This window comes from Hippopotamus amphibius, chromosome 13, assembly GCF_030028045.1.
Source record: "Hippopotamus amphibius kiboko isolate mHipAmp2 chromosome 13, mHipAmp2.hap2, whole genome shotgun sequence".
NCBI lineage: Eukaryota > Metazoa > Chordata > Mammalia > Artiodactyla > Hippopotamidae > Hippopotamus > Hippopotamus amphibius.
Window position 1 is genome coordinate 42,909,422 of NC_080198.1, and position 23,587 is coordinate 42,933,008.

At 41.9% G+C, this 23,587-nt stretch overlaps 1 protein-coding gene across 3 annotated transcripts in view; it reads left to right on the forward strand.

The window, feature by feature from the left end:
* The window catches only part of MOBP (myelin associated oligodendrocyte basic protein), a 47,726-nt gene that overhangs the window by 8,172 nt on the left and 15,967 nt on the right, over positions 1-23,587 (forward strand). Inside the window, exons 3-4 of one of the 3 annotated variants that reach the window (XM_057706025.1) lie at positions 13,875-14,084; positions 14,383-14,779. The exons of 1 other annotated variant lie outside the window; for it this stretch is intronic. In XM_057706025.1, the coding sequence (XP_057562008.1) occupies positions 13,879-14,084; positions 14,383-14,638 (462 nt within the window). In that variant the 5' untranslated portion in view covers positions 13,875-13,878 and the 3' untranslated portion in view covers positions 14,639-14,779. Of the gene's footprint in view, positions 1-13,874; positions 14,085-14,382; positions 14,780-23,587 lie in introns of those variants that run through there. One more of the 3 variants, XR_009048800.1, reaches the window with a different exon arrangement.

Genomic DNA, 23,587 nt, shown 5'->3' on the forward strand with positions numbered 1-23,587 from the left:
TCTCTATAGAGATCATTTTATGTTAAAACCTTAATTCTTAGAATAACCCTACTGGGAATCTGACAAAAGCAGCTTGAGTCCTACATGACATCCCAGGGGACAGATGCACCTGGGAATTTTAAAGATGCTTTCAATTCAATCACTGTTAATACTCATTCATCGAATAGAAGGAGCAACAGAACCCTGAGGATTCAGACAGAAACCCTTCCCTCAAAGAGTTCAAGCTGAGATCACAGACATACAGCCATATTATTATGGTGTGATGTGTCCACCAACAGAAGTATGTACAAATTATAGCCCAGAGGAGGGGTGGATCCTTTGACGAGGTGAGACCTTAGCTGGGTTGTTTAGAATGAACAAGAGTTTGCTACACAACCATGATGGGGGAAAAGCATTCCAGGAAAAGGAAACAGTATGTTCAGAGGCACATCTTTGGATCATAGGATGATGCTTCTGTCCTATAGCAGTTGGGGGGCGGGGGGCAGTGGGAGACAAAGGGGAAAGGTGGACAGGGACCAAATTATGGGGAGTCTTTGCTCTGTAATTGGGGAGTGTCTCTGTGGTTTTGAGTAGGGGGATGGAAAATGAGGAGCTAGACTCATGCTTTTGGGTTCCTTCTTCTGGACTCTCTTGTCCCCTGTCTGTAGAAAAGTATGGGATTATTCATTCACATACAATCCTAGTATAAGTTCTCTTGATAAGCTAAAGCCATGTATTTTGTAATTCTAGATGGAAAAAAAGTGAAGGACATTGTGTTATTAAAATTACATTCAGAAAATTACTATACTTCTTACATGTTTATCCAGCTCTGCTATAATAAGCAAGGTTTTCACTCAAACATTGGTAAATATATGATCTTTGTGCTAAGGACACCAACCTTGAGTCACACTTGTTCCCTTCCCTAGAATAGCTGGGGTTAGGTGGAGTTTGTTCATTCAGAAAGGGCTTTTGCATGGGTCTGTGAGGTAGTTGTCTGTGGGCAGTGTGGTCCTTGGACCACTTTAATTTGTCTTTATTACCTGGAAACAAAGCAAAGCAATGAGGGCTTTGTTTTGTCTTCCCAAATGAGTTGCCAACTTTAAGACATCAGTATCCTCTTATGCTGTTACTTTTTCATAGCCTCAGGAGCTCCTCAAATCAGTGTTGGATTTTAGCAAGATGCTGTTCTATATGGAAAAGCACTCTGATTCAAAATAAATATCTGTATGAAGTTTTCCATTACTGGGGCGGGGGAGGGGGGCGGAACTGGCTTCCTAACAAGAATCTACTGTTTAACATTCACTGCACTAATTACTAAACAATTTGGTTGCCAAGGAGACAAATGAATAAAGGAGGACAAAAGAATAAAGCCATCCTCAGAGACAGCATGTAGTAGTTACAAGCAAAATTCACTTCCTACATTGTATTTTTGCTGCTGTGGACCAATCAGCACGGAAGCCATGATCTTTTACTGTGTAAATCTATTCTCTGAGGAAAGCATGAGCCCCCACCTGAGAGAGAATTAGCAAGGTTTAAGAGACTATTCAAGATCTCTAAGGGAGGGGTGAATGTGGAATGAATTTGCTTCTCAGTGATAATGGTTTTCACAGCAGAGGATTTGGGGCTGGGCAGCCTTTGGTAGGATGTGGTAGGGCCAGGTGAGAGAAGCCCAGGCCCGCAGCGGAACTTTCAAAGCCCCAGTTTTTTATTTCAGAAACAGCTCCTTGACAAAGCATCAAAGTGCATTCCTCACCTGCAGCAGGCGTACTCTCTGACAGCCTGGGACAGTGCCTTGAGCACTTAATGCACCAACCCCTGTGCCCCTCCCTGCACTCTGAATGGCTGCGTTTCCCCCTCCTTCAACAACGTCATCCCCTCACCCCCTTTTTGGGCCAATCAGAAGGGGCATGAATTGACATGCCCTTGCTGCTATCGTCTCTTTCCTTGAGTCCTACAGAGTTAAACATATTTGTATATGGTTACTGGCTTTTTTTTTTTTTTTTTTTTTTTGATTACTGGCTTTTAAAGATTCCTCTCTATTGTTTGCCCATTTAAAAAATTGTGGTTTATTTTTTCTTAAACATTCTGATTATTAAAACTTTATCCTTTTATGTGTTTGTATATTTTCTTCTCTATTGTACAGGTCTTTTAACTTGTAACCGCAGTAGTATCTTCTTTCCAGAAAATCATCATCTTTGATCTGCTTCCCTCCTCTTCACCATGTGCTGTGTTAGAAGCTGCATACTGTCAGGATTAGGAATATAGATTAGTCTACCTTGGTTGGAATCCTGGGGCTTCCATGTTCTAGCTCTGTGTCCTCGGGTGGGTTATGTGACTTCTCTGCATCTTGGCTTACTCATTTGCAAAGAGGGGCTATTGTGAGGTCAGGAAGATTAAGTGAGTTAAATATATAAAGCCCTTGAATAGTGCTTGGCTACCATCTCATGACATGTGTTTGCTATCATTTTTCTTGTTGGAGTCTCTGGTCTACTTCATTTTGTGTCCCCTTTGAGTAGTTCAACCATTTTCCATTTGTAAAAAATGCCTCCTCTGTTATGAACCATGCTTCTATACATATGTGGGTCTGTTTCCAGGCTCTCTATTCTGTCCCATTGATCTATTGGTCCATTCTCCAGCCAATACTCTACTGTTTTAATTAGTATAGTTTATGATGATTGTTGACACTTAGTAGGGCAAAACCCTATTCTTATTCAAAATTTGTCTTGGCTCTGTTTCGGTCCTTTATGCTTCCATAGGAACTATGAAATCATCTTGTTAATTACAGGAAAATCTGATATTTATCGGAATTGCATTAAATTTATAGATTTATTAGGAGATAGCATACTTAGGATATTGGCTATTTCTTTTGCAGCCTTCAAAAGGATTTTCAGATTCCTTCACGAAAGTCTTGCATTTCTTTTATCAGATATACTTCTATCTGTAGGTGTCCTATAGTTTAGTAGTCAGTGTGAATGGCTTCTTTTACTTTAAGTTTTCAAATTGGATCTTCCTGACCTATGGAAATGATTTTGATTTTGGTATATTGATCTCGGGTCCAGAAATCTCATTGGACTTTCTTTAAGTTCTGACATCTTGTGGCGTCTCACAGATTTTTTGTTTTGTTTTATTTTGTATTTTGTACCAGTTAGGATTTCAGGTGCCATGTTGAATAGTAGTAATGACAGCATCCTTCTTGGGGTGTCTGATTTGGATAAAAATGTTTCTAAGATTTCACCAGCAATAAGCTGTTATTGTGGATATTTGGGTAGCTAGCTCCTTATAATGTTAAGGAAGTCCCCTTCCCTCCCCAGTACGTTAAGAGTATTTATCAAGAATGGCTATTGACTTTTTTCCCTCACAAGGATTTACACACATTAATTTCTGGTATCTAAAGACTCTTGTTGCTATTGTGAAGAAAATTTTTCCAGTTATTCTTTTCCCTTTCTTATACTCCATTTCTCCCTGTGTGTTCTCCTGTGTTCCCATGGCTGTAAATCTCATCTGTATGTCAAATACCCTTAAATTTATGTCTCATCCTCTCTCCCTCTTGAGATCTAATGACTCGTGGCCAGTTCCTTCCTTCCACAGCTGCTTGAAGGCTTCATAAGTTTCTCAGACTAAACATGCTTGAGACTAAATTTTTGACTCTTCCCTTTCTCCATCCCTAAACTTGTTCATCATCTTAGTAAAATGATTCATCATCTAACTTAATTTCTCTGGGAGAAATCCTGTTTGTCCTTCCTTCATGTCTACGTTCAGTCTATCTGCATGTCCTGTTCATTGCTGGGCTTCCTTTCCTGCTCAATCTCTACCCTGACCTTTAGCAATTTTGAGGAGCTGAAAGGACACCTGGACCAGAATAGGAGGCTGCTGGGTAGGGGCCCTGATGACCAGTGGCTTTGGTGGGTCAAGTAGTCAGCAGTAACATGTGTCATTCATGCCAAGGGGCCAGCTAAGGCCAGACAAGTTACCTACAGCAGAGTCCAGCAGAGGAGGACACCACAAAGACCATCCACCCCTTCCCTCATTGCCACGAGGACTCTTGGCTTCTACATACTCTTATCCACCTTGAGAAGGAATAGAGGGAGGTAAGGAATAGTCCTGATAAGGAGCTGAACTTTAACTACTTATTAGCAAGAGACAGTTTATGCCGGAAATAATTGAGGCAGTATGAATTCAGAGGTTCTCCTGCTCTGTCCCTTCTTCTTTCTTGTAGCATTGTATCAAGCATACAATCATAGAGCAATGAAAAAGTTATGTGGGCTTTTTTTTTTTTTTGGTACAACTGAGCTGAGTTTTAATAAATCTGAAATTTCTTGCTTTATTAACTTAAAATTTTTTTCCCCAAGTATATATTAAACCTCCCCTTCCTTAATCCATGTAACATATTAAGAGGTTTTGGGACTGATCATTGTCCTCCTTTGGAGTTTTGCTATCTGAGGCCAGAATATTGTTCTCATGGAGGGTCCAAGTCCTAGGTAGTCAGAGTAAAGGCGTGCCTCCTGTCCTTCCTGTGCTGAGTTCTCTAATCACAAGGCAGGGGCAGGCTCTTACTCTAGGTTCTGAGGGGTCTGACTGACAAGAATTGGGGAAGTGTCCTGTTTTCCAAATACTGACCTGCATCCACCCTTCACTTGGCAGAGCCTGTACGCATTGCCACATCTGACTTCCCCTGATCCCATGTAGATGGAGCATGGCCACTTACTACTTGCGGTCCTTTGCAGAGGACCACCTGGGACTAAGGGGCACGTGTAGCTGCTTCTTGTAAATAATTACCTCACACACTCACTGCCTTTTTAAAAAGATGGTAGACAGGAAGAAAGGATGAATGGAAGGAAGAAAATCCATTTTATGTTCAGGGTTCTCATTTCCACTTGCAGTCTCCTTAGGGAATAGTGAAAGTATGTTTAAGAATACCTGTGACACTGATAAGGTACATGGAGATGCTAGTGGCATCTCTAGAATGTGTAATTGATTCAAGTTTGCTAATTAATTTGCAGGAATTAAGAAAAGGTGTAGTGGGCTCACAATCAATCAGAATGGCCATCATTAAAAAGTCTAAAAATAATAAATGCTGGAGAAGGTGTGGAGAAAAGGGACCCTTCTTACCCTGTTGGTGGGAATGTAAATTGGTGCCGCCACTATGGAAAACAGTATGGAAGTTCCTCAAAAAATTAAAAACAGAATTACCATATGATTCAGCAATCCCACTCCTGGCCATATATCCAGACAAAACTATAACTCAAAAGGACACATGCACTCCTATGTTCATAGCAGTACTATTCACAATACCCAAGACAAGGATACGACCTAAATGTCTATCAACAGATGAATGGGTAAAGAAGATGTGGTGCCTATTTACAATGGAATACTACTCAGCCATAAAAAAGAATGAAATAATGCCATTTGCAACAACACAGGTAGACCTAGAGATTATCATACTAAATGAAGTAAGTCAGAGAAAGACAAATACCATATGATAACACTTGTATGTGGAATCTAAAATATGACACAAATGAACTTACCTATGAAACGGAAACAGATTCACAGACATAGAGAATAGACTAGTGGTTGTCAAGGTGGGGTGGTGAGGAAGGGAAGGATTGCGAGTTTGGGATTAGCAGATACAAACTATGATATACAGGACAGATAAACAGCAAGGTCCTACTGTACAGCACAGGGAACTATATTCAATATCCTGTGATAAACCACAGTGGAAAAGAATATGAAAAAATGTATATATGTATAATGATCACTTTGCTGTACAGCAGAAATTAACACTACATTGTAAATCAACTATACTTCAATAAAATCAATTTAAAAAAAAAGAAAAGGTGCAGTGGGTTCACAAAGTGTTTTATTTTTTCCTAACTTATAACTTGCAAGATCAGTTAGAAAAGTCCCTTCCTGTCTTGTCTTTTCATTCAGCAGACCCTGTTGCCTGAGTCAGAGCAGAGGTCCCTGAGGGACACGGGACTGCTCAAGAGCATCTGGGGACAGGCAGCGACAGGCTAAGGGCTCCTGCAGCCGTTGTGAGAGGCACCCTTTGTTCATGCTCTCGTTACTCAAGCATCTATTGAACAACTGTTCTGAATTAGGCATCGAACAAAGCTCTGAGGGCAGAACATTTAAGGGCAATCCTATAGGTTCCAGATGCTCTCCTAGAATTACGTATAGCACACAAGGCCAGGGCACAAATGAGGGAGGAGTGATCATTTCTCCCTGGGGGAAGGGAAGGCCCTGGAAAGTCTCCCCAGGAAGTGACTTGGCTTTTGGCTGAGCCCTAAGGTATAACTGTTGGTGGGAAGGAAGTAGGGGGAAGGAGCCCTAAGGCTCGAGGTCCAAAGGCTGAAAATAATCCTGCCTCTTGGGGGCCAGAAAAAGCTGGCTTGGGCTGGATGCACTCATCAGAGAGAGCCTCCTCTTGAATAAAAGCCTTATTATTGAAAAAAGGTCATCTTCCCCATGGACTTCTGCTTGCATCTTCTTGGACAGAATGGACCCTATGTGGTCACAGAGGGAGTTGTATATATTTAACTGGGCATATCAAACCGCCAAACAAAATCAGGGTTTGTTATTGAAGGGCAGGGCAAATATTGGGTAGTCAATAGTTACACTGGCCATTATGAGTTTTCTATCATTATTATTAATAATATTATTATTACTATGTAATTTTGCAGAGTTTACATAACTTCTTCAGGTCTCAGTTTCCTTGTCTCTAAGATGGGGACAGTAGGGCTACCTGTAGGGTTATATTGGGAATTAGAAATGACAGATATAAAGCATCTGGGGCATAGTAGGTGCTCAATAAATAGTGAGGAGAGGTTCCTGTTCTCCCTCTGGTTCCTCTCCTTCACTTCCTTTTTCTCCTTCTTCAAACACCAGCCTCACTTTCCTCTCTTCTTTAGTTTTAGAGTCTATGGAGATATCTGGAAAGCCTGAAAGAGATGATATTTTATGGTTTCAAGTTCAGTCATTTTTCTCTTCATCCTGCCAGTCAGTTTACAATTATATTTGCTCTGCAATTAGGTGGCATAGTTTGTGAAAACATCATGTAGTGTTTATAATGATTTGCTGTTAGCCACAAAAGTAAATAAAGATGTCTTCACTTTATTAAGCATTTAATTAATGCTTGAATCAAACGTCATGTGAGAGACGTAAAGAGTGTGTCTGAAGAAGTCAGTAGAATTAGACAGGTCATTTGATTAGATTCTTAGCCAGTGAAAGGGAAATGGAATTTATGAAGTAGGTTATTTGTATGTGGTAGCACTAGGTTCTTCACCTATTTTATTGTATTTACTGGTATCAAAGGCCCTCTGAGTTAAATGCTGTTATTATATGTTATTCCCCTCTTATGGACTGAATGCTTGTGTCTCCCCAAATTCACATGTTGAAATCTACTCCCCAGTGTGATGAGAGTTGGAGGTGGGGCCTTTGGGAAGTGGTCAGGTTATGAGGGTGGAGACCTCATGCATAGGATTAGTGCCCTTATTACAGAGACCCCAGAGAGCTCCCTCACTCATTCCTCCATCTATGAGCCAGGAAGTGGGGTATCAGCAGACACGGACTCTGCCAGCACCTTCATCTCAGACACCCCAGCCTCCAGACTGTGAGAAATAAATTTCTGTTGTTCACAAGCTGCCCAGTTTATGGTATTTTTTTTTTAATAGCACCCAAACTGACTAAGACACCCTCTTTTAGGTGAAAAAACTGAGTATATTAATTCAGAGTTGTATTTTGCTGCTTGTAGCTGAAATAATAGTGATTTGAACAAGGTGGAAGTTTGTTTGTTTCTCCTGTAAAAGGTGTTCAGTGTTCAAGGGTCCAGGCCTAGAACCACCATCATGAAGGATTGAGGCTCCTCCAGCTTTGTGTTCCACCAAGTGGCTTTATCTGCAAGGTTGAGCTATGATCCAAAAATAAATGGCTAGATTGTAGTTTGTGCCCAAGAATAAATTGCTAGATTGTAGCTTGTTCACATTCTTATCTTCCCTAGATAATTTCAAATTGTTTCTGGAAATACACAGCCTTTCAAAGTACACATGGAACATTTAAAAACGCTGACTGTTAACACATGAAACCAATATCAAAGAGTCACTCTCTGACCAAAAAGCCTTAAAATCAGAATTCGGTGTAATAAAAATAGCTTCGTACACTTGGAAATTTTACAACGGATTTTTAAAAATAATTGATGAATCAAAGAAGAACTCATTCATATTTAAAATGAAGAGGAAATGAAAATTTTACATTCATATTGTGATATGCAGCTGAAGTTGTATGAAAAAGTTATAGTCATAAATGCATATGTGAGAAGAGTTTGTTTCAAGAATAGATAAAAAGTATAAGAACATAAGCCTAAAGAAAGTTGAAAAAAAGAAATAATAAATGTACTCAGAAATTAATGGACTAGGAAAAAAAAGAGCAAAGACAAGCAAGAAAACCAAGACCTTGTTGTTTTAAAGAATCACAAAGGGGATAAGTTCTGTCCAGATTGATCAAGAAAATGAAAGAAGATGCAAATATATGATATAAACCATAAAGGGGGCTGTGACTATAAATTTATCACAGATTTTAAAAGCCATAAGAAAATGTTATAAGTAACATTACATCTATATTTATAAAACTTAAAAAAATGAATGATTTTCCAAGCATGTAATTTGAAAAGTATGTACGGTATGGTTCAACTTCTTATTAACTATATACTTACATATAAATATTCTCAAGGCAAATAAAATGTTCAAATATTTTACAAGTGGTTAACTGTGAGATAAGAATTTAGGAATTTTTATTATTTTTCTTCATTCAAGTTTTCTAATTCTCAACAGCGAATATAGGTTTTAAAATCTCCTAAGGACTGATTGGGGAGGCACGGAGGAAGCACCATGGGTCACACTCCCCTCAGGACCCTGCCTGAGTTTACATTCCAGCCCCTCACTGTGAGCCTCTGTGCTCCGGCAGGTTGTCCCGGCCACCGTACTGTCCTGATGTCTCCAAACTCCATCCTCTACCTTTCCTTTCTTCAGGGAGCTGTTTCCCCAACTTTCAGTCTTTTTCATCCTGGGCCATGGACCCATGCACTTCTGCAGCCTGATCCCATCCCTGGGCCCACCTTCAGTTCCTCAAATTCCAGGCTGGTCCCATTGCCTGGACACCTGCTCCCCAGAGAGAAGGGCTGAGCACAGGGAGTTGAGTGACAGCGCTGAGCCTGGTCAGACAGCACCGGGTGCTGGAGTCACAGGGACCTGGGTTCAAATCCCTGTTTGCCTCTTACTGGCTTTTCGAACTTCGTCCTGTTTCTTAGCCTACCTCATCTTTAGTTTGTTGATGATAATGTCATATTATAAAAATGAGGTAAAGTATATAAAACCACCAACATATAACAGGGCCTCAGGAAATGTGAATTATTTCCTCTGCCATTAATTATTTGCCTGTAGTTACAACTGATTTACTAGGCAGCCTGGTGTGGTGGGAAAGGATGGCTGGTGTGTACGTTGCTGTGGTTCAGCATGTGGACCTTAGCTTTCCTAAACTGGGGCACGGTGGGGGGCAGAGTCGGAGGGGAGTATATACAACCAGTTGCTATGTACCCCAACTAAACGCTCTGCTACCACGGGCAACGGTAGCCAGAGCCTTTCCAGTCTCTATAAACATTTTACTAAAGGAAGGGCAAAAATGCTCTGTTAAAGTTGGGTGGATTTTCAGCAGGTTGCCCTAGAAGAATGTCAGGGCTCCAGGGAAGAGAACTGCTTTTCCGTTAGGAACACACATGATGGGGAACAAGCGGTGAGGCTGCCCCCTGCTGGACATGGTGGGCGAAGGCGGAGCGCAAGGAGCGCCAGCGAATAATTTGAGAGCTTTGCCCCGAGGTGCTGTGGGAAGAGAAGGCTGGGCGGGCGGGGGTCTAGATGGGCTTAGAGTGGGCCCAGGCATCTTGTCAGGTGGGTGGGAACTGCGAATTCAGTCAGAGCAGGAATTTAGTGCCAGGAGACTTAAAATCTCCCTCTAACCCCACGCCGCTCATTCCTAAAAATGTGGGGCCAAGTGCTAGATTTTCTGCTTTTTGTGATGTGCGCCGGGGCCATTTGGGGAAAGATGACCCCAGAAGGCTGGAGGAATTGGGGATATCTGGGTTGCCTGTGAAAAGTTGAGTAACATCGTCTCCACGTGCTGGGAGCCTAAAGAGTGTTTCATTTCATTAGTTCCCAGAGGAGCAGAAACGTGAGCTGGACTTTGCCACATGTATAGGATTTGGTGGGGCTTGGTCAGATCTTTAGGGTACAGTGAATCAGACTCTAAAAATCAACTTTGGTTCCTCATTGGTCTAAAACTGATTGTTTGTACAAAGCTTTTTTTTTTTTTTTTTTTTTTTTTGCTTTTGTTTTTGTTTTTGGATACTGCTGACCATCTCCTCCTCCTGCAAATTTGGAAATTTCTCTTCTAAGAGGCTGCTACTCCTGCCACCTCCCTGGCTGCCCCTGATGCTCCTTCTTCCCTAGCTCTTCTTCCTGGAGCTTGAAGGTAGGCCCACTACTCCTCCTGGGAGCCTTCCCTGGCCTGGCTCCTCACTCAGCTCACACCCATCACATCCACTCCCAAGGTTGTGCCTCTTCCGTGAGGTGAAGGACTCTCAAGATGAAGGCTCTAGCTCCTGAGTTTTGGATACCCATTTCCACATGGATGTCCTGAGCACCTTAAACTCATGATATCCTGGACCAGTGAAATGACCTCCCTTCCTTTCATCTATTTAGACTCTTTTTTTTTTTTTTTCAGTTGTGGCACACGGGTTTGGCTGCTCCACGGCATGTGGGATCCTCCTGGAGCAGGGATCAAACCCGCGTCCCCTGCATTGGCAGGCAGGTTCTTAACCACTGCGCCACCTAGGAAGTCCTTTTTATCTTTTTTCTTTTCTTTTTTTTTTCTATTTAGACTCCTGATCGGCTGATGGCATGACCACATTCCCAGTCACCAGGGCTAGATCCTTCACAGTGATGGGTGACTCCTGTGTACCTCATCACCTGTGTCCTGGCACCATCACCTCTCCCACACTGCCCTGCAGACAGGGTGGGCTCTCAGGCAGACTGCAATTCACCCTTCTGTATCTTTGCTTAGGAATCAACTGTTCCTGTCCTTCCACACACCCTTATCTCTGACTGTCCAAATCTCGGGCCAGATGTTTCTACCCATGTCCTACCTGCTTTCCCAGCCCAGCGTGTCGCCCCACTCTTGTGGACTCTCTGTGCCATTGCCTCAGCACATTCTCATGTTCCAGAGCATGCCTTCCTTGTATGGCACTTAGTGACATCTATGCAACATTCCTCCATCTGCAGGAGGTCAGCAGGATGTTTAGCTGATCCATCCCCTTAGTCTCCCCAGAGACTTGTATGTATTGGGTTCAATAGATGGGTTTTGTGGCTATGAGCACACCATGTGCATCCTTGCCCGTCTTCCCAGCTGGTGGATACGTTTCTTGAGGACAGGACTAAGCATGATTCAGCTTTGTGTCCCCTACAGAGCCTGCGCACTGTGCCTGGCACAACCTAAACATATAATAAATGCTGAACTGGATGCTTGAAGGTAACCCCATTAATCATTGAGTATTTATTGTACCTTGAAGGACTCTAATGTTAAAAGTTCTGGATAAAGCAGATGAACCTATAAGAGAAACTAGATGGAAGGGCTGGAGATGGAGGAGGGAATCTAGGAGAATGTGGATGACAGTCCAGGGAAGCATTTACATGGAGAGAGAGCTCACATAAGAAGACGGCTGGTCTGGCAGCATGGAGGTCTTTGGGAAGCCATGAGAATCATTTTTCTGTGGGAGGACAGAAACAGAAGCTAGACTGGAGTGCACTGAGGGGGAGGAGACGTAGGAATGGAGAAAAGGAGCATTGATAACTTCTCAAGAACATTACCTATACAAATGAGGAGTTATAGGGAGGAAAAGAGACATGAAAGTGAGATTCAGAGAGGATTCTCTTTCAAAATGAGATATTCATGAGTACGATTAAGAGCTTCTGAAGTGGGGAAGACTTTTTTTTTTTTTTACAATAAACTGCATATATTTAAAGCGTACAATTTGATATATTTTTTTCTTATTAGTAATATATATATGGCTATCCCAATCTCCCAATTGAAGTGGGGAAGACTTTCTGAACTAAAATATAAAGCCCTGAGTAAGAACTGGGAAGCTTAATTACATAAAAATTAATTAGTTTTTGCATGATAAAAGTAGGTAAAACATTGGGAAAGAACATTTGCAACATACATAACAGATGTAACACATAATTTGAACTCCACAGACTGATGTGCAGAAGCATGTATTTTCCTTTTATAACTACACTCAACTTACTTCTCAGCCCTCACTTCTATCTGTAGCAGAAGACAACCCCATCAAAAAACAAAAAAAGTTACACAACATTGTAAATAACTATACTTCAATAAAAAACAATAGAAACCAGCCAACAAACAAAAATCAAAATATCCCCCAGAGTAACTTAGTTGTTTTTAATGTATTCATCCTGAAAACCCAGATCGTCTTCTCTGTCTTCAAAAAATCCATCCCACAGAGCCTGAGCACTGTGCCTGGCACAACCTAAACATATAATAAATGCTGAATTGGATGGCTGAAACCCCTTTTCATGGTTTCCTTGATCTCTGTACATATTTCTGTTGGTCGATGTCACCCTGTCCTGTAATTACATATGGCACATCTGTGTGTGCAACTTGACCTTGAGTTTTCTGAGAGCAGGGACATTCTTAATGTCTGGTATATGCACGTTACCCATGTATATTTGTAGACTGTTGTTGGTTAATAGTCCTTCAAGTCCCCGTGTGCTTCAGTGTTTTGCAGTGTTAGGTAGGACTATTTCTGCATGTGTCACATTTCTACAAAGGATGTTATAGTAATTAAGTTTTTACCCTCCTCAGAATTTTTTCAAGAATCACAATTCTCTAGTCTCTCCTCTTCCTCCTCCTTTTTAACTTAGGTAAACAGTAAAATGCACAAAAATTAAGTGTAGAGCTCACGGATACGTATACACCTGCGTAGTCACCTTCCAGATCAAGGTCCAGAACATTTTCTGACCCCAGCAGGCTCCCTCCTGCCTCTTCTTAGTCAGACCCCACCTTCTCCAAATATAACTATTGATACGTTCTGATTTCTAGCATCATGCACTAGACTAGTTTTGCCTGTTTTTGAACCTTATATAAATTGAGTCGTACAGCTCATATTCCTTTGTGTCTGGTTTCTTTTGTTCGACATTATGTTTATGAGATTCACACATGTTGATGTGTGTCTATAGTCTGTTCTTTCTCAGTCTGGTGTAGTATTTCACTGTATGAATAGCAATTATGCTTTTAATAACAAACATTTCTTGGTTTTGTAGAGAAACAGCCATTCCTAAATCTAGGATATTATTTAGCCATAGATGTGTTTGGCTTTGTAATATTTTTTTCCTGTCCTAAATGGGTGGCTAACATATAAGGGAAAAAAGAGTCCATTTTCAGAAAACACGATTTGAAAATACAGAAATAAAAATTAACAAACTCTTCCCTTATCTTGTCTACACACAAAGTATTGGGTGTAAGATATGCTACAGGGATGTACTGTACAACATGGGGAATATAGGCAATATTTTGTAATAACTGTAAATGGAGTGTAGCCTGTAAAAATTGAATTTAAAAAAACCCTCAATTTTGTTCCTTTCCATAGACCTGGGCAGGAAATTGATCTTCCAGATTCAGGATGGAGGATAGCCCTAAATGTGAACTTGGACCACGGGAGTAGCAAGGAGTGGGTTCCTTGAGTAGAAAGCTCCCTCACCTGATGTGCTTTTTCATGTCTCCCCAACTCCCCCACACCCCCCCACTGCTCCGCCGGCATCACTGATTTCCAGTGAGATGAGTCAGAAAGTGGCTAAGGAGGGCCCCAGACTCTCCAAGAACCAGAAGTTCTCCGAGCACTTCAGCATACATTGCTGCCCACCGTTCACCTTCCTCAACTCCAAACGTGAAATTGTGGATCGCAAGTACAGCATCTGTAAAAGTGGCTGCTTCTACCAGAAGAAAGAGGAGGACTGGATCTGCTGTGCCTGCCAGAAGACCAGGTGAGTGGTCTGCGCTGCCACCCAGTGCCTGAGCTGGGCATTGGCCTTTGTCTCTCAGCTCTGAGTTTCCCCTACCTGCTCTACTCTGCAATGCTGGGGCTGAGGCTCTGCAAACTGCGCTTCCCCCAATCCCCTGGCAGTCGACTCCCTGTTAGGATCTGCCATTGGAAGGTACTGGAGGGATACTGGAAGGTGGGGGGGAGCAGGGCTGCCTTCCTGTTTCCAGCTCCTGTCAGCATCCCTTAAGCAGCAGAGGAGAGCCATTGCTCCAGCCTCCAGCTTCTTTTGGCCCTCTCAGCACCAGCCGTCGTGCAACGTCCCCTCAGAGGCCCAAGCGCCAGCCAGCTGCACCCCCCGCGGTGGTGAGAGCACCAGCCAAGCCACGGTCCCCTCCGAGGCCTGAACGTCAGCCACGCCCCCGCCCAGAAGTCCGACCTCCACCGGCCAAGCAGCGTCCCCCTCAGAAGCCCAAGCAGCAGCCGCGCAGCAGCCCCCAGAGAGGGCCAGGCACCAGCCGTGGGGGGTCCCCCATCAAAGCTGCTAGGTTCTGGTAACACCATCTCTTCCCTTTTGCTCCCCCAGCCCTAAGGTTAGTAGCTGCTTCCTGTGTTTACTAACAATGGGTCATCTCAATGGCCCTCCTTCAGCCTTACCAAACCTGTGTCATCAATTCCCTGCATTAAATCCCCTCGTTTAGTGTGGCTTCTGTTTTCCTCACAGACACTGTTGGAACAATACTTCAGATGGCAGTACTGGTTGCTTCCTTTGTCTAGTAGGATGAAGTGATTAATTTATAAATTCAGAGTATGGACCACAGTAACAGATTGAATAAACGAGGCCCTCAATTCCTGTGCCTCAGAGAGAGAAGGAATGGTGACTCTAAGGGGTATCTGTATATGTGCAAAAGGAGAGGTTCAGTCAGTTCATCCATCCCTCCTCCCAACACACTTCATCTGATGTTAACCTCAGTGGTAAGATCATTCATTTATTCAGCAAGCTTGATTGAATATCTATAGGGCTCCACATACTATACTGGGGGATGGGAATGTGGCTAGAACAAGCCTTGTTTGCGATTCACCAGGACCAAAGAAGAGAATAGTTAGTGACACTGTAGGTGACTCTGCATTGTGCTCTAAAACTCTCATAGTCAGTCAGTGCCTTGGGCCATGGAAGCCTGGAGAATGGCTCTGCCTCTTTGCGGCTTCACAGAGGTTAGTTTAGAATAAGTAGAAGATAAAAGGGGGTGATGCCTATAGAGAGAATGGGTGAGCCAGAGAGCACAGGTTCATCAGCTCTATCTTGGGCAGATCGGCCTTTTTTTTAATATACTTTATTTTTCAGAGCAGTTTTATGTTCAGAGCACAGTTGAGCAGAAGGTACAGAGACTTCCCATATATTTCCTGCCCACATGCATGGCAGGCCAACTCTTTAGTCCTTTTAGTATTTGAAAATGATCCTGTTTATAAGTTAACAGTGGGTGTTAATTGTATTTGAGATTCTTATATCTACTCTGATGCCCAGAACCTGCATACCACATAATAGTGTGTGCATGTCTCATGATGTTTACAGATTTAGTATGCAGAAGAATCAACTGGGGAGCATGTTAAAATGCTCTCAGAGAATCTAATTCCTTGGGTCACTGGTGAGGTTCTGGGGATCTGCATTTTCAACAAGCAACCTCCCCCGCCTCACCGCATAGATCAGGTGAGGTTAATTTGGGAAGGAAGTAACAGACTGGTAAGTGACTGGTAAGCCACTAAAATTGTAATAGGAAGTTGTGCATCAAGTTACTTTGTCATTAATTTATGCCTTCCTAAGGGGCCTGGGTAATAAGGTCCTAGGACAGGTAAGTTTTGATATATGGAAGTGGTTAGAAAATGTGCAGAGCACAGGAAATTAATTGTATACGAGGTATGCCATCTATGGTGGCGGCTTCAAGCCCACAATCTCCAGTGAGTTGTGTGATGGCTGTTTAGGTGGCTGAGAATTGAATGAACCAGGACATGGAAAGGAGATCAAAGACAATGAAAGCCAATTTCATCTGAGCCACAGATTTGTCTGGATTCAGCCTTGCTGGTTTTATTCACTTAAACTCAAGAGATATTTTAGTGTTGGTGTATTTTGACTCCCTCAGTTAAACACTCTCGGTGCGTATCAAGGGAGACACCTTTATAGGCTGTCATTGCCTCCTCAGTTGTTGTCCCCTCCTTGGGACCAGGGGACCTGACAGCCTCCATTCATAATGTCCCATGACATCAAAGATGCACCATCTGAGCCCTTCCTACGATACTCATTCTCCCTTCTCAGGTTCCCAAAGGTCCTAAGGTAATGCATGAGAGCCACTGCTTTGCCATGCCGTATGCGGTGTGCATACAAACTCTCTTGACACTGACTGGCTATCTTAAATCAAAGGGGTGGAAGGAAGATAAATGGGAAAAAATTCACTCTCAAGCAGAGCTGCTAAATTACATGTGAAGAAAGGGTCAAAATATTTTCCTGAGGCAGGCTTGCTTTCTGAAGTGGTACCATTCTTGAGGTCTGACTCTTAGAGATCAAACAATTTTGATAAAGGCCTTTCGCATCCTTAGTAATTCCCTTGGATAGATCTTTTCAAAAATCAGAGAATATTTAAATCTTAGGATCCAATAGGTATGATTCCTTGCATCCTGTCAGGATGCAAGGAACATGGCAGCATTCTCATATTTGATGGAAAGAAACCATGGCATCTCCTTTTAGTTTGTTTTACTCTCAGTTCTTCAAGATTTTAGGATTTCATAGGCCATCCTGGCCTTTGGGGTTAAGATGTGTTTCCTGAGCTGAGACTCTTCTGGGTCCTTGGTTCTCCACTTTCAGGAGCTGGGATCTGTGGTTCTCTGACAACTGCTGTGGCTGTGGCTTTGAGTGACTGATTTGGGTCCAGTCACACATTTGTGGGCGGTGCTATGTGTGCCTTTGACACTTTCTTTCACAGTATCGTCTCGCATAAACAGAGTCCTGCACACCAGGAGCCTGGATGACCAATCTATGTCCACGTGTATTTTCAAGCCTGGTCATCGAGACCAGGTGCACAGCACGGCACCAAGCTCTGGGCAATCAGGGGAGATGATGTATGCCCCTGCTCCAGCTGCTCAGATGGCATTTATGGGTGGCTCATCTCTCGGTGATGCTGCTGTTCGCCTCAGTAACAACCCTGAGCTCGGGAGTTAGCCCACATTCACTGGTCCCACCTGCCTGATTCCTCTCCTTCTCCAGCCACTTATTTATTCCCTTGTCTCATTTCAGCAGATAATAAATAAAATCCCAAGAAAGATAGCTGATTGTTAGAAGGTAAATGTTCCAAGTGGCTTCAGGTTCTCTATAGAATCTGGTCTTTTGGAGACAGAGAATGCTCTAGCTTTAAGTCTCAAATTGAAGCCAGCCGGGTTTGCCATGCCTAGTGCACCATCCGGGCTAATTGCATTGCTTCTAAAGCTTAGAGCAAGCACCCCAGTGGAGGGACTACACGCTGGCTACATTGGTCACAGAGTATAAACCCCTCTGCTTTCCCCTTGCAAGTGTAGAAGAGGGTACATGTCTGTATATAGTTTTGGGTTTGTTCAGAATGACTAGGGCTGCCAAAGAACAATGCAATTATTAACATTTACATACTTGACAAGCTAGGATTTACTTCAGAAGAGCACTGACCCATGAACAATTACTGTGAGGGGCCTGAGAGGGTGCCGTGACAGACCCAGGCATCAGGGCCAGCTGATAAGTTTCGGGCTCTTAGAAGGAGCTCTTAGATGGGCTCTTAGATGAAAAGCCTGCCTGCTTTTCAGGTTTGCAGACCCAAACTTATTCCAGACACTTTCTGCGATGTGAGTTGTCCTTCTTTTATCTTTCCTGATGCCAAGAGGTTCATTCTGCATTTTCTGCTTTTGGAAAACCAGGGAGCATTCTCTCTTTCTTTGTGCAGGATTGGGTAAACTAGTTCTTCAAGGCCCCTTGAACTTTCCTTCTTAGTCTTCTTTATGAGTCCTTCCTTTTCTGCCAACGCTTCACCTTGAGATCCTGTAGGGTTCTATTCTGAGCTCTCTCCTTGATTTTGCCTTCTCTAATGGTTTTGTTTTTAATTAAAATTTTTAAATTATTTGCCTATTTATTTTTAAAATTCTTATTGGAGTACAGTTGATTTACAATGGTGTGTTAGTTTCGACTGTACAACAAAGTGAATCAGTTATACATATACATATATACACTCTTTTTTAGATTCTTTTCCCATATAGGTCATTATGGAGTCTCTTATGGTTTTAACCATGACCGGCATGGTGATGACTTTCAAACCTTACTCCAGCCCTGGTGTTAAGCTCATATATGGGCCTGTTTGCCTGGAACATCAATGTGGGTTGTTGTCAAACTCAACGCATCTCCACTTGACTTCTTTTTCACACTCACTCATCCTCTTATCAACAATCTCAGCAAATAACATCACAGCCCCTCTAGTCACTCCCACTGGACACCTAGGCCCCACCCTGACTTCCAACCCCTCACCACACACACATGCTGCCAATTTGACTTTCTAGAATTTTTTTAAACTATAGCTTAAAGTACATTAAGAGATGATGGGATGCAGTACAGAAGCAAGGGTGAGCATGGAAACAAAGGAGAGGGGATGGAGATGGTGGATAGAGTAAGTGAAGTAAGGCTCCTGCACAGTATGTGTGGAGGGACAGGCCACTGATGGGAGCAGAAAAGCCGTTTTGTTTTTTGTTTTGTTTTTATAACTTTATTTATTTATTTCATTTATTTATTAGCTGCATTGGGTCTTCATTGCTGCACACGGGCTTTCTCTAGTTGTGGCGAGCAGGGGCTACTCTTCGCTGTGGTGTGCAGGCTCCTCATTGTAGTGGCTTCTCTTGTTGTGGAGCACAGGCCCTAGACACGTGGGCTTCAATAGTTGTGGCACATAGGCTCAATAGTTGTGGCTCACAGGCTCTAGAGCACAGGCTCAATAGTTGTGGCGCACGGGCTTAGTTGCTCCGTGGCATGTGGAATCTTCCCAGGGCAGGGCTCAAACCCGTGTCCCCTGCACTGGCAGGCAGATTCTTTACCACTGCGCCACCTAGGAAGTCCTGTTTTTGTTTTTAAACAGTGAAGATTAAGAAATCCTCACACCCATTGGAAAAAAAATTATTTATTTATTTATTCGGTTGCACTGGGTCTTAGTTGCAGCAGGTCAGCTCCTTAATTGCGGCTCGCCGGCTCCTTAGTTGCAGCAGGTGGGCTCCTTAGTTGCAGCTCTCCAGCTGCTTAGTTGTGGCACGTGGGCTCCTTAGTTTTGGCATGTGAACTCTTAGTTGTGGCATGCATGTGGGATCTAGTTCCCTGACCAGGGATTGAACCCCGGGCCCCCTGCATTGGGAGCAAAGAGTCTTAACCACTGCACCGCCTGGGAAGTCCCAAAGCCATTTGTTTTTGCAAAGTTGAGAGAGACCCATTAATGGGCCTTAACATGAAGGCAAGTCATAGCCTGAGGATGAAAGAGCTGGAGGTTTAAGAAGGTTAGGGTGGGTTTGGAATACCAGAGACCAGGCTGTGAGGCTGTGCTGAGGGCTTGCCAAGCTCTGCTTGATGAAGCTGCATATGAACCATCTGTTCTTATGAAGTTTATTCTCCAACGAGGGAAACAGATTGCCATCTCGGAAATCACCAGTGGGATCATTCAACTCCACATTCACAGTCTGCTTTTCTTCCAGCTTGCTTTGTTAAGTGTCCCCACAGCAACTGTTCTTAAACTTCACCAGGTGCCTCTAATATTCGGACCCTTGGTTTTTCCTTCTCCATCCAGCAGGCTCCTTTTTGTTTCTCTTAGTAGTTTGATTAAAAAGTGTTTTATCATTATTTATTTACCAATTTAAATTATCTCATTATAAATTATTTAATTGACTTAAACTAAAAAACCAAATCAAAACAGTTTACCCTTTCCTCTCACCAACCCCCCACCCCCACCCCTACCTCTGTTCTCTTTCTCTGTGAGCTTGTTTTTCCTTTGGTTGGTTGATTTTTTAGATTCGAGATACAGAAGAGATCCTACGGTGTTTATCTTTCTCTGACTTATGCTACTTAGGGTAGTGCCCTCGAGGTCCATCCATGTTGTTGCAAATGGCAAGATTCCATTCTTTTTTATTTATAAAAAAATAAATTTATTTATTTGTTTATTGGCTGCATTGGATCTTCGTTGCTGCGCACGGGCTTTCTCTAGTTGCAGCAAGTGGTGGCCACTCTTCGTTATGGTGCACAGGCTTCTCAGTGCGGTGGCTTCTCTTGTTGTGGAGCATGGGTTCTAGGTGTGTGGGATCAGTAGTTGTGGCACATGGGCTCAGTAGTTGTGGCTTGGGGGTTCTAGAGCACAGGCTCAGTAGTTGTGGTGCATGGGCTTAGCTGCTTCGCGGCGTGTGGGATCTTCCCAGACCAGGGCTTGAACCTGTGTCCCCTGCATTGGCAGGTGGATTCTTAACCACTGCGCCACCAGGGAAGTCCTCCTTTCTTTTTTATGGATGAGTAATAGTCCAGTGTGTGTGTATGTGTGTGTGTGAGTGTGTGTGTACATACACATACATAACAATTTCTTTATTCACTTATCCACTGATGGACACTTGTTTCTATACCTTGGCTACTGTAAATAATGCTGCAATGAAAATGAGGGTGCATATATCTTTTCAAGGTGGTGTTTTCATTTTCTTTGGATAAATACCCAGGAGTGGAATTGCTGGATCATATGGTAGTTCTATTTTTAATTTTTTGAGGAGCCTCCCTACTATTTTCCATAGTGGCTGCACCAATTTACATTCCCACCAACAATGCACAAGGGGTTTCTCTTCTGCACATCCTCACCAACAGTTGTTATTTCTTGTCTTGTTGATCACAGACATTCTAACAGGTTACAGGTGATGTCTCATTGTGGTTTTGATTTGCATTTCCCTGATGATTAGTGATGCTGAACATCTTTTCATGGACATCTGTTCTTAACCATCTGTATATCTTCTTTAGAAAAACATCTATTCAGACACCTTCTTTCTTCACTTTTCTCCCTGTCCAAATTCGAAGCCCTGGCCCAACACTTTAACCTCTTTCAAAAATACCCTACATTCCCCTACCCTTTGAATATCTGTCTAATATTCTTGGGAAAAACTCCAGCCTTGTATGACTCCAACCATCTGCCTTCACCATGTCTGCTTCCAGGCAGTTGAGTATTACTGGGAAAAACAACACAGCCGGGCCGTAGCAGTTGGGTAATAGCAGGATTATGGTCACTGTATCACTAAGCACTATTTTCTTTTGGGGAGTAATAGCTCAGTTACCTGCACTCAGATAAAGGAGAAAGCCACAGACCATGTGAAAAGTGTCATATATGTTTGTATCATATACAACACACACACACGCGCGCATGCACACACACACACATATATCAGGTTTACATGCGTGCAGTAGAATTCAACCTTTCTGGCAAACAGTTCTAAGCATAGAGTCATATTACCACCACCACAATCAAAATATAGAATATTTTCACCACCTTCCAAACTTCCCTCATACTTCCCCTTTGAAATCAGTCCCCAAACTCCTGACAACCATTGATCTGTTTTCTGTCCCTATAGTTTTGTATTATCTAGAATGTCATATAAATGGAATCATACAGTACGTACCCTTTTGAGTCTGGCTTCTTTCACTTGGCATAATGCATTTGAGATTGACTCATGTTGTTGTTACATGAATCAGTAATTCTTTCATTTTTATTGCTGAGTGGTATTCCATTGTATGCATGAAACTATTGCAATTTTCCATTCATGAGTGGAGGGATATTTAGGTTGTTTCCAGTTTTTGGTGATTAGAAATAAAGCTGCTATAAATATTCATGTGAATGTAAGTTTTCTTTTCTCTTGAGTAAATAACTAGAAGTGGTATTGCTGGGACATAAGGTAGGTGTATGTTTAAATATATATGAAACTGCTAAACTGTTTTCCAAAGTGGTTGTACCATTTTGTATTCCCACTAGCAACGTGGGATGCTCTGCATTCTTATCAGCATTTGGTACTGTCAGCTTTCAAAATTTTATCCATTCTAATACGTGTGTTGTGGTACCTCGCTGTAGTTTTAATTTTGCTTTTTCTATTGACTAATGATGTTCTTTTAATGACCTTATATATCATCCACCAAAGACATGTATTGGTGAAGTGTATGCTCAATCTTTTGCCCATTAAAAAAAAGTGGGTTATCTTATTATTATTATGTTTTGAGAGATTAAAAATATATATCTGGAGACAAGCCCTGTATCATATATATGTTCTGCAAGTATTTTCTCCCAGTCTGTGATTTGCTTTCTCATTTTCTTAACAGTGTCTTGTGAAGAACCAAAGTTTTAAACTTTGGCAAAGTCCAATTTATCAATTTTTTTTCTTTTATAGATCATGTTTTTTGTATTGTATGTGTGCTTTTTGCATTATATGTAAGATTTCTTTGCCTAACCCAAGGTCATTAAGATTTTCTCCTATGTTTTCTTCTGGAAATTTAAAATTTTAAGTTTCACATTTATGTTATCATCTATTGATATTCTGAGTTAACTTTTGGGTAAATAGTGTGAGATATGGATTGAGGTTCAATTTTTTTTGCATATAAATATTCAATAATTTCAGCACAATTTGTTGAAAAGATTCTCCACTGAATTACTTTTGCAATTTTGTCAAAAATCAGTTGACCATAATGTGTGAGTTTATTTCTGGACTTTTTATTTTATTTCATTAATTTCTGTATCTTCTCTTTCACCAGCTTGACTACTATAGCCTTATAGTGTTAAAGTCAGTTTAGTGTAAATTCTCCAACACTGTTTCTTATTTTTGAAATTGCCTTTGGCTATTCTAGTTCCTCTACTTTTCCATAGAAATTTAGTGTCAATGTGTGAATTTTTACAATACATCCTGGTAGGACTGAATGGGATTGTGTTAAGTTTATAAGTCAACTTGGGGAGAACTGTATATGGTATATCTCCCCATTCATTTAGGTCTTTTTTGTTTCGTAGTTTTCAGCATACAGACCTTGCAAGTATTTTGTTTGCTTTATACTTAAGAATTTCATGCTTTTAGGTACTATTAAAAATAATACTTATTTCAATTTCAATTGTTCATTGCCCATATATGAAAATATAATTGACTTTTGTATATTAATCATGTATCCTGTGATCTTGCTAAACTCACTTATTCTAGCTTTTTTGGGGGGGTAGATGCTGGGATTTTCTACACTGATATTCACGTGTCTGCAAATAGAGACAGTTTTATTTTTTCCTTTTTGATCGGTACGCCTAGTTTTTGTGTATCATTTAAACTGCTATTTCACTTAGAACATTTTTTTTTTGAAAAATATTTTAACAAGATTAAGTCCTTGCCAAATTGACTTTCTGAATCATTAAAAGGGGTTCGATCCCAAAGGCCTGAGCCCAACCAATTAATGTACTGGGGTTGAGTTGTAGGTTC